This window comes from Osmia lignaria, chromosome 4, assembly GCF_051020975.1.
Source record: "Osmia lignaria lignaria isolate PbOS001 chromosome 4, iyOsmLign1, whole genome shotgun sequence".
NCBI classification, from domain to species: Eukaryota; Metazoa; Arthropoda; class Insecta; order Hymenoptera; family Megachilidae; genus Osmia; species Osmia lignaria.
In genome coordinates this window covers 11,257,234-11,270,052 of record NC_135035.1, presented here as the reverse complement: position 1 = coordinate 11,270,052, position 12,819 = coordinate 11,257,234, and the positions used below count along the sequence as shown (strand labels likewise).

At 32.5% G+C, this 12,819-nt stretch overlaps 4 protein-coding genes across 5 annotated transcripts; 3 read left to right on the top strand and 1 right to left on the bottom strand.

The window, feature by feature from the left end:
- Positions 1–380: 380 nt before the first annotated feature.
- Positions 381–2,147, top strand: LOC117603365 (mitochondrial 2-oxoglutarate/malate carrier protein). Its single transcript, XM_034322423.2, has 6 exons — positions 381–625; positions 860–1,075; positions 1,165–1,295; positions 1,363–1,533; positions 1,617–1,716; positions 1,781–2,147. Exons 1-6 carry the CDS (start codon positions 567–569, stop codon positions 1,980–1,982), a joined length of 879 nt encoding a protein of 292 aa, XP_034178314.1. The 5' UTR covers positions 381–566; the 3' UTR covers positions 1,983–2,147.
- A 513-nt stretch (positions 2,148–2,660) lies between these two features.
- Positions 2,661–7,331, top strand: Rev1 (Rev1 DNA directed polymerase). Of its 2 annotated transcripts, none has more exons than XM_034322406.2 (6): positions 2,661–3,194; positions 3,273–4,692; positions 4,774–5,215; positions 5,305–6,502; positions 6,681–6,823; positions 7,003–7,331. In XM_034322406.2, exons 1-6 carry the CDS (start codon positions 3,141–3,143, stop codon positions 7,154–7,156), a joined length of 3,411 nt encoding a protein of 1,136 aa, XP_034178297.2. In that variant the 5' UTR covers positions 2,661–3,140; the 3' UTR covers positions 7,157–7,331. The 2 variants fall into 2 exon arrangements, with proteins under 2 accessions (XP_034178297.2, XP_034178298.2); XM_034322407.2 differs by having other exon boundaries at positions 6,681–6,839; positions 7,003–7,121.
- An 8-nt stretch (positions 7,332–7,339) lies between these two features.
- Positions 7,340–11,285, bottom strand: bur (GMP synthase burgundy). Its single transcript, XM_034322413.2, has 9 exons — positions 11,130–11,285; positions 10,104–10,402; positions 9,796–10,008; positions 9,419–9,716; positions 8,743–9,220; positions 8,428–8,669; positions 8,180–8,350; positions 7,665–8,096; positions 7,340–7,555 (listed from the first exon to the last, which is right to left on the bottom strand). Exons 2-9 carry the CDS (start codon positions 10,322–10,324, stop codon positions 7,454–7,456), a joined length of 2,157 nt encoding a protein of 718 aa, XP_034178304.1. The 5' UTR covers positions 10,325–10,402; positions 11,130–11,285; the 3' UTR covers positions 7,340–7,453.
- Positions 11,286–11,428: 143 nt separating this feature from the next.
- On the top strand, positions 11,429–12,817 carry LOC117603366 (cytochrome b5 domain-containing protein 1). The gene is made up of 2 exons (XM_034322425.2): positions 11,429–12,408; positions 12,474–12,817. Exons 1-2 carry the CDS (start codon positions 11,911–11,913, stop codon positions 12,687–12,689), a joined length of 714 nt encoding a protein of 237 aa, XP_034178316.1. The 5' UTR covers positions 11,429–11,910; the 3' UTR covers positions 12,690–12,817.
- Positions 12,818–12,819: the final 2 nt, after the last annotated feature.

Sequence of the window (12,819 nt, the reverse complement as noted above, 5' to 3'; positions counted from 1 at the left end):
ATAATGATCTTGAGGTTAATAAACTGCGATTTATACAATTTTGGTAAACTAATGTGTATAAATATTAAATATTATACAATAATAAGAATGATACATATGATATAAGAATATATTGTTGAGCATATAAGGGCGGGTGTATATTATAAACAAATAATCTACATATGAGTAGGTGATAACATGATAATAACATTTATCATAACATGATAAAGCTACATACGAATTATTATATTAATTAGTCTTGATATGCATATCCCCTAAAATCGGGATCTTTTTTTCTTTATAAAATGCGGTATACCTTGTGCTACAAGATGTCGCTAAGCGTACAAATTCTTATCATTTCGGTGTCGGTAAGAGAAGGATGGAATTTTACGAAAATTTGATAAACCTTCATTTAGATTACTTTAGTGCTCGCGAGCAGTCCACTTTGAACTAGCACTTGTATTTTAAACTTCTGTAAATATTACAGTTATTAAAAATAGTTTATTTTAAGTTCTTTTAAATCAATAAAAGTTCAATATATTTATATCTTTTAACTGTCAATCCAAGTGTCACATAGTATTGTCAAAATGAGTAACGAAAAGACGGTGCCGAATGCAATAAAATTCCTTTTTGGAGGAACTGCAGGGTTTGTTTTCCTTTTTTTTTTATTGCAAATAATCTTATATTAAATAGTACATATGAACATTAAGAACTTTCATATACAGTTCATAGTAGATGTGCAATAGTTTTTTATATTCTTCAAAATAAGTTTAACTTTGCATATTTCATGAAAGTAAAAATAATTTCAAGGCCTTGCCATATTTTTGTATCCATACTTCGTTAAAGAATTAGGAAGTTCATATTATAAATCTTATTTTAGAATGGCTGCCACTTGTTTTGTTCAACCATTAGATTTAATAAAAAATCGAATGCAATTAAGTGGTACAAAAACATCAGCAATAAGTGTAATGTCTTCAGTGACAAAAAATGAGGGTTTCTTAGCTTTTTATTCGGGTTTATCTGCTGGTTTATTGCGTCAAGGTACATATACTACAACCAGACTTGGTGTCAATGCATGGTTGTATGAAATTGTTTCGTGAGTACCTTTTTGTTTTGTTGATTGCATAAGGATATAACAAATATTATATACTCTATTTGTCACTATTTGGCATTCCTGATATTCAGAAAGGATAGCCCGCCAAACTTTCTTATGAAAGCATTAATAGGTAGTACTGCTGGTGCTATAGGAGCATTTGTAGGTACACCTGCTGAAGTTGCTTTGATTAGAATGACTGCAGATGGTAGACTACCTGTTGGTATGTCCATAAACTTGTGGATTGTTTAATAGGAATTCAACACTTCTTAGTATTGCTATATTTTTAGTTGAGAGACGAAATTATTCAAATGCATTTAATGCATTAGTTCGTATAGCCAGAGAGGAAGGTTTTTTAGCATTGTGGAGAGGTACTGTTCCAACAATGGGAAGGGCTATGGTTGTAAATGCAGCTCAGTTAGGATCATATTCTCAATCTAAAGAAATATTGCTTGATACTGGTTTGTACAAATGTCAAAAACTAATATCAATTGAAGGGTGTTCCAATAATTGTTTATATTCTTTCTTCATTTTATGTGAGTAGGCTATTTTGAAGAAGGTATTCCATTACATTTTGTAAGTTCCATGATATCAGGTTTAGTAACAACTCTTGCTTCTATGCCAGTTGATATTGCTAAGACAAGGTAAATGTTACATGATACTTAAATAGCAAATAGTTGGGCACATATTTTTACACACTGCTTACAGGATTCAAAACATGAAAATTGTGGATGGTAAACCAGAGTTTAAAGGTGCAATAGATGTCATAGTTCAGGTGTGTAAAAATGAGGGATTATTTTCATTATGGAAGGGATTCTTTCCTTATTATGCTCGTTTAGGTCCTCATACTGTTTTGACATTCATTTTCTTTGAGCAAATGTTTAGCATATATAAAACATATAAAGCTTAACAACAGATACTACAAACCTTATGCATATATATTCCAAATAGTTGTAATTCAATGTGTTTCTTGAATAATATATAATCATCTATATTTCATGCAAATCTTCCAAAAAATACACTTAGAAGATAGTTCATATATAGTATTGTGCAATATCATCATTTTATAGTCAGTACATATTTTTTCTTTAAATGCACAGTTCTTATTAAGTTTTTAGCAAATTGACTAGTAAAGATATTTTATAATTTGAACATTGGTTCCAAGCTACTTTGTACAAACTTAAATGTACAAATTTTATTTGTAACTTAGATTATTGTTAGAACCCTTTACATGTTTATTTTTATATTGATAAATCTGAATATCTTTAATGTATAAAACTGCCACATTCTATGAACATTCTTTTAAAAGTTAGAGGGAGACAGAGCAAACAAATTGTTCAATATATTTTTTTTTATATGTTTATAAGATAGAAAAAAGTATTCTATTATTTTGTAATATTTTTATGTATGTACAAGGTTTGTTATCATAAATTCCAAGTTAGTCAAAATATTTGCAATAAATGTCATTTTATAGGATTTGTATGAATTAAAATACAATAAAATGTATAAGTATAGTGATTAATACAGTTATTAACACATTTATTGTATGTTACTTAAACTGTACAGATTATTGTTAAATAAAACAAAGAAAATTATTTTTGTGTATAATTTACACGTGTATTTATTACCATTTGAAATATTAGAAAACGTTGTTAAAAAGAAGACCCTTGGCTTAATCATTCTGTGCTGTATATTGTGTAAGCTAATGAAACTAAAGTGAAATGACCTCTCCAATACATACTTATTTGTATACACGTCGATACACGTTCACCGCGACACTTGTACGGCATTGAGAATTGATTAGCACAATTAATTTTTATTTAAAGCATCGACAACATGTTTAAACTTGTTTTGAACGTTTTATGCATATTAGAATCACACTTGGATTTGCAGATAAATAGTTGACAAATAGTATTTCTTTATGATAAGGTTATATGTTTCGTATTTAGAAGGAAATATTTAAACGTATTTATTATGATCAGTAAATAAAGCATAGAAATGGATACATAGTATTCATTATATTTTTTAAACTAGTTATATCTCCAAGTTTTATTTAAAATTTGACTCAATGTCACGGAAAAAGAAAGGTGAAAACTGGGGGGAAAGTGGATTTGAAGATTGGGTATGTAACAAGATAGCTATTATTATCTCATTGAATTAATCAAGCTGGAATATGTTAGGTATGGAATAATAATTTTAGGGTGGGTATATGGCTGCTAAACAAGCTAAATTAGAGGAACAGTTTCACAGTGAAGCCATTAATGAAACTAAGACATCAGAAATATTTCAAGGAATTGCAATTTTTGTAAATGGTTACACTGATCCAACTGCAGATGAACTTAGACGTTTAATGATGAAACATGGGGGTGCATATCATCATTATTTGAGACCAAAAGTTACAACTCACATTATTGCAACTAATTTGCCATATTCTAAGATAATGTTATATAGAAAAAGTCAAAATCCAACTCCTATATGTAAACCTGAATGGATTGTGGATAGTATAAAAGCTGGTAGAATTCTGAAGTTTCAGAATTATCTGCTTTATTCACATTGTACAGATGTACAACCAAAATTAAATTATATAGTAAAAAGTAAAAAAGTTGAAGAGAATGTTACTCTTCAAGAGAGTAATAAAGCACAACCAAATAATGAAGCAAGTAGTTCAACAAATAATATTGATAATAAACATGTGACAGCAAAAAGTAACATCACAGATCAAGTTACTTCAAATCACTCAATACCTTCCAGTTCAAGAGATGCACGTTCATCAAAAAATTCAGGATTTATATCAGAATTTTACAGTCATTCGCGATTACACCACCTCTCAACTATGGGAACCACATTCAAAGATTATGTTAATGAATTAAGGGATAAAAATAATGGAGAATTTCCTGGCCTTATTAAATTGAAAGAATTAAAACATATAAAATTAAATAGATTATCCTTTGATTCTCAATCAAGCTTTAATAATGAACTCCCTGATTTACAAGAAGAGAATAGGACAGAAATTAGCCAAGATCCTATTATAATGCACATAGATATGGATTGCTTTTTTGTCTCAGTTGGTCTCAGAGATAAGCCAGAATTAAAAGATTTACCTATTGCAGTAACACATGCAAAGGGTAATAAAAATCCTGCAAATAATAGTAAACCAGCTTTAGATGATGAGCAGGGTTCATTATCAGAGGTAGCATCTTGTTCTTATGAGGCAAGGAAAGCTGGGGTGACAAATGGCATGTTTTTAGGGGAAGCATTAAAAGTATGTCCCAATTTAAAAACAATACCATATGATTTCGAAGGCTATAAAGAGGTTTCTTATATTTTATACGATACTGTAGCGTCATACACATTAGATATCGAAGCAGTCAGTTGCGACGAAATGTACGCAGATTGTACAAAAATATTGGACGAATCTTGCTTAACACCAATGGAATTTGCAGCTGTAATTAGACAAGAAATAAAAGATAAAACAGGTTGTCCTGTATCAACAGGATTCGGAAATAATAAATTATTGGCTAGATTAGCGACAAAAAAAGCTAAACCAAACGGTCAGTTTTACATACAACGAGAAAATGTTGAAAGATGTATCGGTACTTTTAACGTACAAGATTTGCCAGGTAGGATAATTATAATGTAAATTATCATATACATGGGTATATAAGAACATAATTAGTTAATAATGTACTCATTTAAATTAGGGGTTGGATATACAACATCGCATAAATTGAACAATATTAATGTGAAAACATGTACGGAATTGCAAGCAATTTCATTGTCGACCTTACAAAAGGAATTTGGCAAAAAAACGGGGGAAATGTTATATAATATGTGTCGCGGTATAGATCATTCGAAACTTAACTTAGAATATGTTAGAAAATCGGTCTCTGCCGATGTTAATTACGGAATAAGGTTTGATAATAATGAAGAAGCAATAGAATTTCTAAAAAAGTTATCTCAGGAAGTATGCAATCGATTGAAAAATGTTAATGCGAAGGGTAGGTGTATTACACTAAAACTATTAGTTAGGGCAAAAGAGGCACCAAAAGAAACCGAAAAATTTATGGGTCATGGTTTGTGCGATTGTATAACAAAATCAAAAAATCTTATCGCTCCTATTAACGATGTTGATATTATAACAAAGTAAGTGGAGAAATTATTTAAGTACTTCTTTATTATACACGTGTGCGCGTGTATAATATAGACGTGTAAATTATTAACGTATTCTTTAGGGAGGTAATTGCACTTTGGAATCAAATGCAAAAAATTCCCGAAGACGCAAGAGGTATCGGTATCCAAATATCCAGATTAGAAGTATTAAAAAATAAATCGCGCCACGCAACTTTATCGAGTTTCATTAATAAGAACAAACAAGGTGACGCGCCTCATCGATGTGTCGAAACAAATCAAGATAACGTAGCTCAATCTCTAATAAAAGCTACAAATGTTATGCCATCAACTTCTAAAAGTGTAACTTCCACTGATAAAGAGAAGTTTTACATTCCATCTGTTATCAATGAATCGATTCTCGCCGAACTTCCAGAAGAAATACGAAATGAAATTTTGGATGCGAAAAGAAACGAACACTTAACTATTGTACCGAGAAACGAGAAGCAAGATGTTAAAGCGTCAAAAGCTGACGAGAAAAAATCTGAGAAAGGTATACAAACGAAACAGGAACAATTTTTTAAACAATCTAAACCTGGTATTCCAAAATCGACGAAGGTGGAGATGCCGCCTATACATGAGATCGATATGTCTGTTCTGATAGAACTGCCCGAAGATATACGAAATGAAATACTTAACGAATATAGTGTTAGAAAGAACCAGAATCAACCGAATAATGTTAACACAAATGAAAACAGTAGTGCTACAGTTTCAATTGATAGCAGAGTTCAACAAAATACTCGCGACGAGGAAAATATATCTTTTTCACAAGTAGATCCTGAATTCTTAGCCGCGTTATCCGAAGATCTAAAACGAGACGTTCAAATGTATTGCACCGTCAAGAAAGCGGAATGTTCGAAAACTAAAAAAGATGAAACAACTCGTAACGTACAATTGACTAAAGTTGAATGTACAAAACAGAGTAAAAAGATTGAACTTAATTCGAAAACGAAAGGTAATGGCAAAAATTCTAAAACCGCACCTTCCAAGAACAAGAAGAAAGGTATACAAGCTGCGTTCAAGAAATTGAACAATGAACGTGAGTCGAAAAATGTACCCAACAATAGAATCAATGGTACCACAAAAACTGTAATATCTTGCAAGGAAACAACCGAATCTGTTAACAATCAGATTACCGCGGACGAAGCCGAGGCTATTCTTTCCCATAACCGAACTATCTTAGAAAATGATGATAGTGAAAATCAACATCAAGATACTTTAATTAAACTTGTAAATCGTTTACTTAATCTCCCACTCGAACAGGTAGGGTTTGTATATTTTTTTACAACGTTTAAAAAGTGTGTAGTGACAAGATGATATTTAATTTTCGTAAAGTTACCTTTTATGACAAAGCGGGAAACGAGGGCTGCATGCTCGATAATGTTATCCGTTTTGGGTACTTTTTGTGGAATCAATGCAAATATAAAACACACGGTTGCAGGTAAAGATGCAAATACAAATATGGATCACTAATTCTAAAACCGTGAACGAAGTAGATTTTTTGTCGCTTGCAACATTTCTTAGCATGCTTCCGGAGAAGAAGCGTATCGAAGATTTACACGTGTTGTTGAAAACCATGCATAGGTAATCTATACTTGATGTAAGATTCATTCATACACCCCCTAAAATAGGTAGAATATATTAATAATATAACACAGAGGATTCAGGGGATAGATATCATTTTACTCGCTTACGATTGATAAATAAAAATGATATTAAAGATAATACATTAACTTATCCATGTTCGCACTTTTTTCTTTTAGATGTATGACAAAAAGTGGAAATTGCATTTGGCATAGGACATATAGGAAAACAGTAAAATACGTTCAACATTATATGCAAATTGAGTATAACAGCAATCTAATGGTACCATCAATTAAATGCAATCTTTTACAGTGTAACAGTGATGTAATGTAAATTTCATCGGAATTTAATAAATTAATATTTTTACAATGAGGTTAATAAGAAACCTATTTACAAGCAAACGTGATACTTACCTTCAATTTCATTGAACACAGTATCAGTATTCGTTAGGTAACATATTAATTTACAAACGAGAACATATGCTTTTGAAAGTCATAAACCTTGAGTTCGTACGTATTTTTGTAATATATATATATTTTTTTAAATATATTTTTTTTTTTTTTACTTTGTTGTTGTTACGCGCTGGGAAGGTGAAAAAATAGAAAAGGGTGAATCAGAGATCAGCGTTTACTACTCCCATTCGGTAGTTCCCGGCGGTTTAGATGTTAAGTCATACAAAACACGCGAGATACCGGGTATTGTAGATAATTCGGTTACTAGTTTCTTCACCACCTACGAAAAGAAAGGTTACAGTTCATTTTTTTGCATTTTCTTTTTTCTCGTTAGAGAATATTGTTCTATTTACAGTCGTTATGATATGCTAGAAATTTGTTCCACTTACACCTAACGGCAACTCCTTTCCTGGTATAGCCGGAGTGCCGGTCATGAAATCGTTAGTAACGAACGGCCTAAGGACTACTGAACGTTGGCATGAAGGTATTCGTGAACCAGCCTCACGATCGAAATGTATGGGAATTAAAACTACGGGCATTTGACTGATCGCTCCCATACAACCGTTCGTAACTAGCACTAAGTTTGCTACGTGATCAGCTTGTCGGAGCGTGGCTATTACATTCGACGTAAGATGAGTCGGCGTGATATCCATTACAGGATGATGTAACTGAGGGCCAAAAATGAAGCACACACGGTTTACATTATGACATACACGCGGTATTAGTTTTGCAAGGAACAACAGATCGTTCCATTCTATTCCCTCGGTTACGCTTTCTTCGACGGATAAACCTACTACGTAACTGTAACTTCTTCGATCTCCCTAATAATATAATTGAATACATTTAGTAAACATTAGATGATCATATCGTAAAAAACCATTGATATCGATGATGAAAGTCATACCTGTACTCCTACACTACGTATAGGTAAAAGCGTTGCAGCGATATGACGATAACTAGATAATTGTCGCAAATACTGGCGTTCAGATTCGCTAGTTGCATCTTCTACACGATTTAATAATCCGTGTTTCTTTTGAAGCATTTGTTCATATTCTGCCATTATCTTGACTATCACCTTGAATCGAGTTCATTCGAAATAAAATATCGTGCCTTTGGAAATATTAATTTAATAATTTATAATAAAAAACAAACCTGCGTTTCTGGGAAATCTTTGTCCATATAAGGTTCGTCCGCGCAAAGAATACGTACAGCAAGTCCAGGTCCGGGAAACGGATGACGAGAAACTAGCGATGATGGTAATCCAAGATCGCGACCTAATTGTCTCACTTCGTCCTTGTGAAAATCTTTTAAAGGTTCTACTACCTGGCCCTGTGCTCTCAAAGCTCTAACAAGATCGCTATCATTGTGATGTGTTTTTATCGCGTCAGCTTTACCTGATAGAAAGGTGTGCATGTTAGGTAAACGCGATCGATTATTTCTTGCGAATATGAAAGAATATTAATTTACCACTAGCTAATGCATTTGCACTTTCTATAAGATCGGGCCTGAGGGTGCCTTGCCCAAGAAATACTTCCTCTGGCTTTAAACCCATTTCTGCCATAGCTTCGTTTGCTACCTTTACAAAAACATCACCTATAATTTTTCGCTTTTCTTCGGGATTAGTTGTTGCACACAGCACTTTAGTTAATCTAGTTCTTGGGGTAGTTGCTGTTCCACATATTCCTTTGTTGTTCACGGTATTTGCGTTGGCGACTGGAGTGACATTATCCAAAGGGACAGATGTAGTTCCTTGCATGAACCAACGTACGGCATTGACTACTCTCAGTCGAATTCCTAACTCTGCCAAACTTTGCTCCACAAATTGTGTCTCTCCTTTTCGCATGAAGCCGTTGTTGATATGCAGAGCTATGACTTGATCCTTATTTAAAGCTTTATGTAACAGCGCCGCGCATACTGTGGAATCCACACCTCCGCTCACTAACAACTATGATTGTTTTTTTCTATTTTAATTAACAATCACACTTTGTCATACCTTATACTATGTCATTTAATTATCTTCCAAAATAGGATATTGCATCTTACGTAATTAAATGTTATGTACTTTAAGAGCTTTAGGTTGAGAGTTTTTTAATTAAGCTAATAAGTGATTAAATTTTAAATTAAAAGAAATTTAATTTCTTACCAAAACTTTCTTGTTGCCAACAGTATCTCTGATATACTGAATACACTGTGCTTCCCGGCCACGAAGTGTATAGTTACCCGTAAGACCAGCAATACCAAATAAAAAATTGTTTAACATCATTTTTCCATTAGGAGTAAGATCTACCTCCGGGTGAAATTGTACCCCGTATAAATTCATTTTGTCACTTGCTATCCCGGCTATAAAGTTTGATGATCTGGCAGTAATGTGAAAACTATCGGCCACCCTGTCTATACTGTCTCCATGTGTTAAAAGTACCATTTGTTCCTTATCCAAGCCCCTGATATTCAATTTGCTCTTTTTATATTATATTCGAACATTAAAATACCAAATGAAAATGCTGTTTTAGACTCACTTACTTAAATAAAAGGCACTTGGAGTCTATTTCTATTGGAAACTGACCATCTTCTCTACCTTCTTTGCTGATTACTGTACCTCCAAACTCTTTATTCATCATTTGCATTCCATAACAAATACCTAGTACCGGTATTCCTATTCTAAAGATGTCTGCATCATATTTAGGTGCATCTTCTGCATATACAGAACTTGGCCCTCCAGAAATTATAATAGCCCTATAGTTTACAGTTGAAATGATAATTATTATTCATACACATCTTGTTTGTTACATATATGTATAAATATGATATGATATGATATTTAATCATACTTATAGCCTTTTTCTTGGAGGGTAAACGCAGATGTATCAAGAGGCAGAATTTCACTGTGAACATTCAATTCACGAATTTTTCGATCTATCACTTTACCATATTGTGCACCTGCATCCAAAATAGCCACTTTTTCTTCAACACAAGCCATTCCCATTGTTCCTTCATTAGCCCCATTATTTCTCTCTGCGCGAAACAACAATCCGTCCGCGCTTTTTTCCATTTCAAAATTTCTTCTATTGCTATTACTATTGCTATTGCTATTGCTGTTGCTCTTGCTGCTGCTGTGATTTCAATATCCCTATAAATTTGTAATAAACATGATGAGAAAAAAAATAAAAATGTATAGATAGTGAATCAAGCTAAAAATAGTTAAATAACAGATTTACCAAAATTCAACAAAACAAAATCTATATTAAACAATTTTTTACTGAAAATATGACAACATATAAGTACTTTATCATTTTATGTTCTCACAGTTAAAATTACTATTTGATTAGCTAACTTGAATATTTTTAAATAATTCTATATATATATATATATAGATTATTTCAATCTCATTTGATAGTATTTACTTGATCATTTAGATTATTCCAATACAGCTGACTTAGAGCTCTGAATATTTCATCAAGCAAAGATTACATTATAAATTTTTTTTCTTGGTAAATGATAAAATTACATGGATTTTTCCATTATGAATAATAGCTAAAGGTATTACCGTGTGCAAATAGAAGATGCTTTTATGGTATGTCACAATCCAGTACAAATTCTGGCAACTACTGTACATTATCGATATTTATTTCGGTTTCTACATTTATTTCAAAGAATGCGCATCTACGTCCGTTACAGTTTAATGAACAATTTAACTGATGTTTAGAGAAAAAACATTAAATACGATATTTAGCAAAAAATAAATAACCGGCCGTAAATTTTATGAGCACGTTTCTTACAAACGATGGTATAATAATAACGCATCTGCCATACGAATCATCTGTTTCGAGGTAATGGAAAAGTAACGAAGAACTTACCAAATTATATGAGCCAGAGTATCTTTCACGCGTAAATCACCAAGTAACGTAAAATTAATTACAGCAAAACAGAATGTGCACTCTTTGGACGAGGCAGCCATTCAATCGCCTGCAATAGCCACAATTTAGTGACTGCATTCAGACTAAAAGTACTATGGAAAACCAACATTACAGCGTGAAATTTACTAGCAGAACTTGTTGTTTCCTAAATTAACTGATTAATTTCAGCAGTAATATCATTTCAGACGTTCATTTCAGTTCCGTTATATAGTTCAAATTACAAATTTTCTAATGTAATGCTCCAATTTTAATGATCGATAAGTTAATCATGAAAATCACTAGTAACTTATCTAGGTTTTTTCTGTAACCGAAGTAACATGAAGTTAGCTAAGTCTGACATTTATTGAGCAGCATTTTTGGGCACGTTTGAGGGCTATGTTTATTATTTCTTATGTATTTATATAGCACGGATACACAAAAATGTAGGAAAATCAAAGTATGATGCACTCGTGGTGTTTAATAAAGCATCAGATCAATATTTTACAATATGCAAAATTATAACAATAATATTCGATTGATTAAAATATAAATTTGTCTTAATAATCTTTCACTAGACGAGTTGCCAATTTAAGAGGCTCCTCCAAGTTTCTGCTTTACCAGGTCCTAAAATATTTATAGTATCTGGCATGTAATTTCTATAATTTGTACAAGTTCAAATGAAAATCGTTCAATAAGTATTTCGAGAAAAGGGAATGAACGTATCATTTTTGTATCGTGTAAGATGTCATCCACATTTCCAATCGTTTCTTGCTGTGAGATAGATTACAAAATTTCTATAAATTCTAGCGATAATAGTTCTAAAGAGGTCAAATATTTTCTACCGTCAGAGGTTGCGGTACACAATACATCAATCGACTGTTGGGTCTCGTACAATGACGAAGTGTACGATTTAACTGATCTCTGTAAAATTTGGGCCGACAAAAGAGAAATCAAACCTATTATAGCCCATGCTGGCAAAGACATCAGTCATTGGTTTGATCACGAAAAAAATGATATCAGATATCATATACATCCGGTTACGGGAGTATCAGTGCCTTATTGTCCACACGGACCGATACCGGATGCAACTTCTTCTTGCGTAGTACCTGCTGCTACTTGGCGGCCCTTAGACAAATGCCCTTGGTGGTTAGATCCAAAGTACAAAATAGGGCTTTTAACCAAGAATGCACGACCCTGTCGAATTTTAAATGTACTCACTGGTATCCAAGTTGTTATAATGGTAGGGATCTTATATTAGATGAAAAACAAGAAAAAATGATGTGTTAAACAAAGAATTTCACAAAGGTTTGCGAAGAAGATACCATCAGACGGATTCAAGAACGTGCTCGTATTTACAATGAAAATGTGGCATCTTACACGTGGAAATTCGAGGGAAAGGACATAGATCTTGACTTGACTTTAACAGAAAATAATATTCCTGACGAACGGAATCGCTTCGCAGCTTGTGGACTTTCTGAGGATTATTACATCCCGTCTCTAATGTGTTATTACAATTATTGAATGACTTGTGATTTTAGTATTTTGATATTTGAAAATAATTATATAATTATATAAAATAAGTATATGTTTTATAACGAAACAAGTTTCCTACGATATCATCGTATAAGATTTAGACCGACTACAAAAGATG

Excerpts from the sequence above, each read along its gene's own strand:
- LOC117603366 (XM_034322425.2), top strand. The coding sequence starts at position 11,911 with ATGTCATCCACATTTCCAATCGTTTCTTGCTGTGAGATAGATTACAAA. Across the intron at positions 12,409-12,473 it reads GTATCCAAGTTGTTATAATG|GTTTGCGAAGAAGATACCAT; the intron begins GTAGGGATCTTA and ends AATTTCACAAAG.
- Rev1 (XM_034322406.2), top strand. The coding sequence starts at position 3,141 with ATGTCACGGAAAAAGAAAGGTGAAAACTGGGGGGAAAGTGGATTTGAA. Across the intron at positions 4,693-4,773 it reads TAACGTACAAGATTTGCCAG|GGGTTGGATATACAACATCG; the intron begins GTAGGATAATTA and ends CATTTAAATTAG. Across the intron at positions 5,216-5,304 it reads GATGTTGATATTATAACAAA|GGAGGTAATTGCACTTTGGA; the intron begins GTAAGTGGAGAA and ends CGTATTCTTTAG.
- bur (XM_034322413.2), bottom strand. The coding sequence starts at position 10,324 with ATGGAAAAAAGCGCGGACGGATTGTTGTTTCGCGCAGAGAGAAATAAT. Across the intron at positions 10,009-10,103 it reads CTCCAAGAAAAAGGCTATAA|GGCTATTATAATTTCTGGAG; the intron begins GTATGATTAAAT and ends TGTAAACTATAG. Across the intron at positions 8,097-8,179 it reads TACGTAGTGTAGGAGTACAG|GGAGATCGAAGAAGTTACAG; the intron begins GTATGACTTTCA and ends TTATATTATTAG.
- LOC117603365 (XM_034322423.2), top strand. The coding sequence starts at position 567 with ATGAGTAACGAAAAGACGGTGCCGAATGCAATAAAATTCCTTTTTGGA. Across the intron at positions 1,076-1,164 it reads TGGTTGTATGAAATTGTTTC|AAAGGATAGCCCGCCAAACT; the intron begins GTGAGTACCTTT and ends CCTGATATTCAG. Across the intron at positions 1,717-1,780 it reads GTTGATATTGCTAAGACAAG|GATTCAAAACATGAAAATTG; the intron begins GTAAATGTTACA and ends CACTGCTTACAG.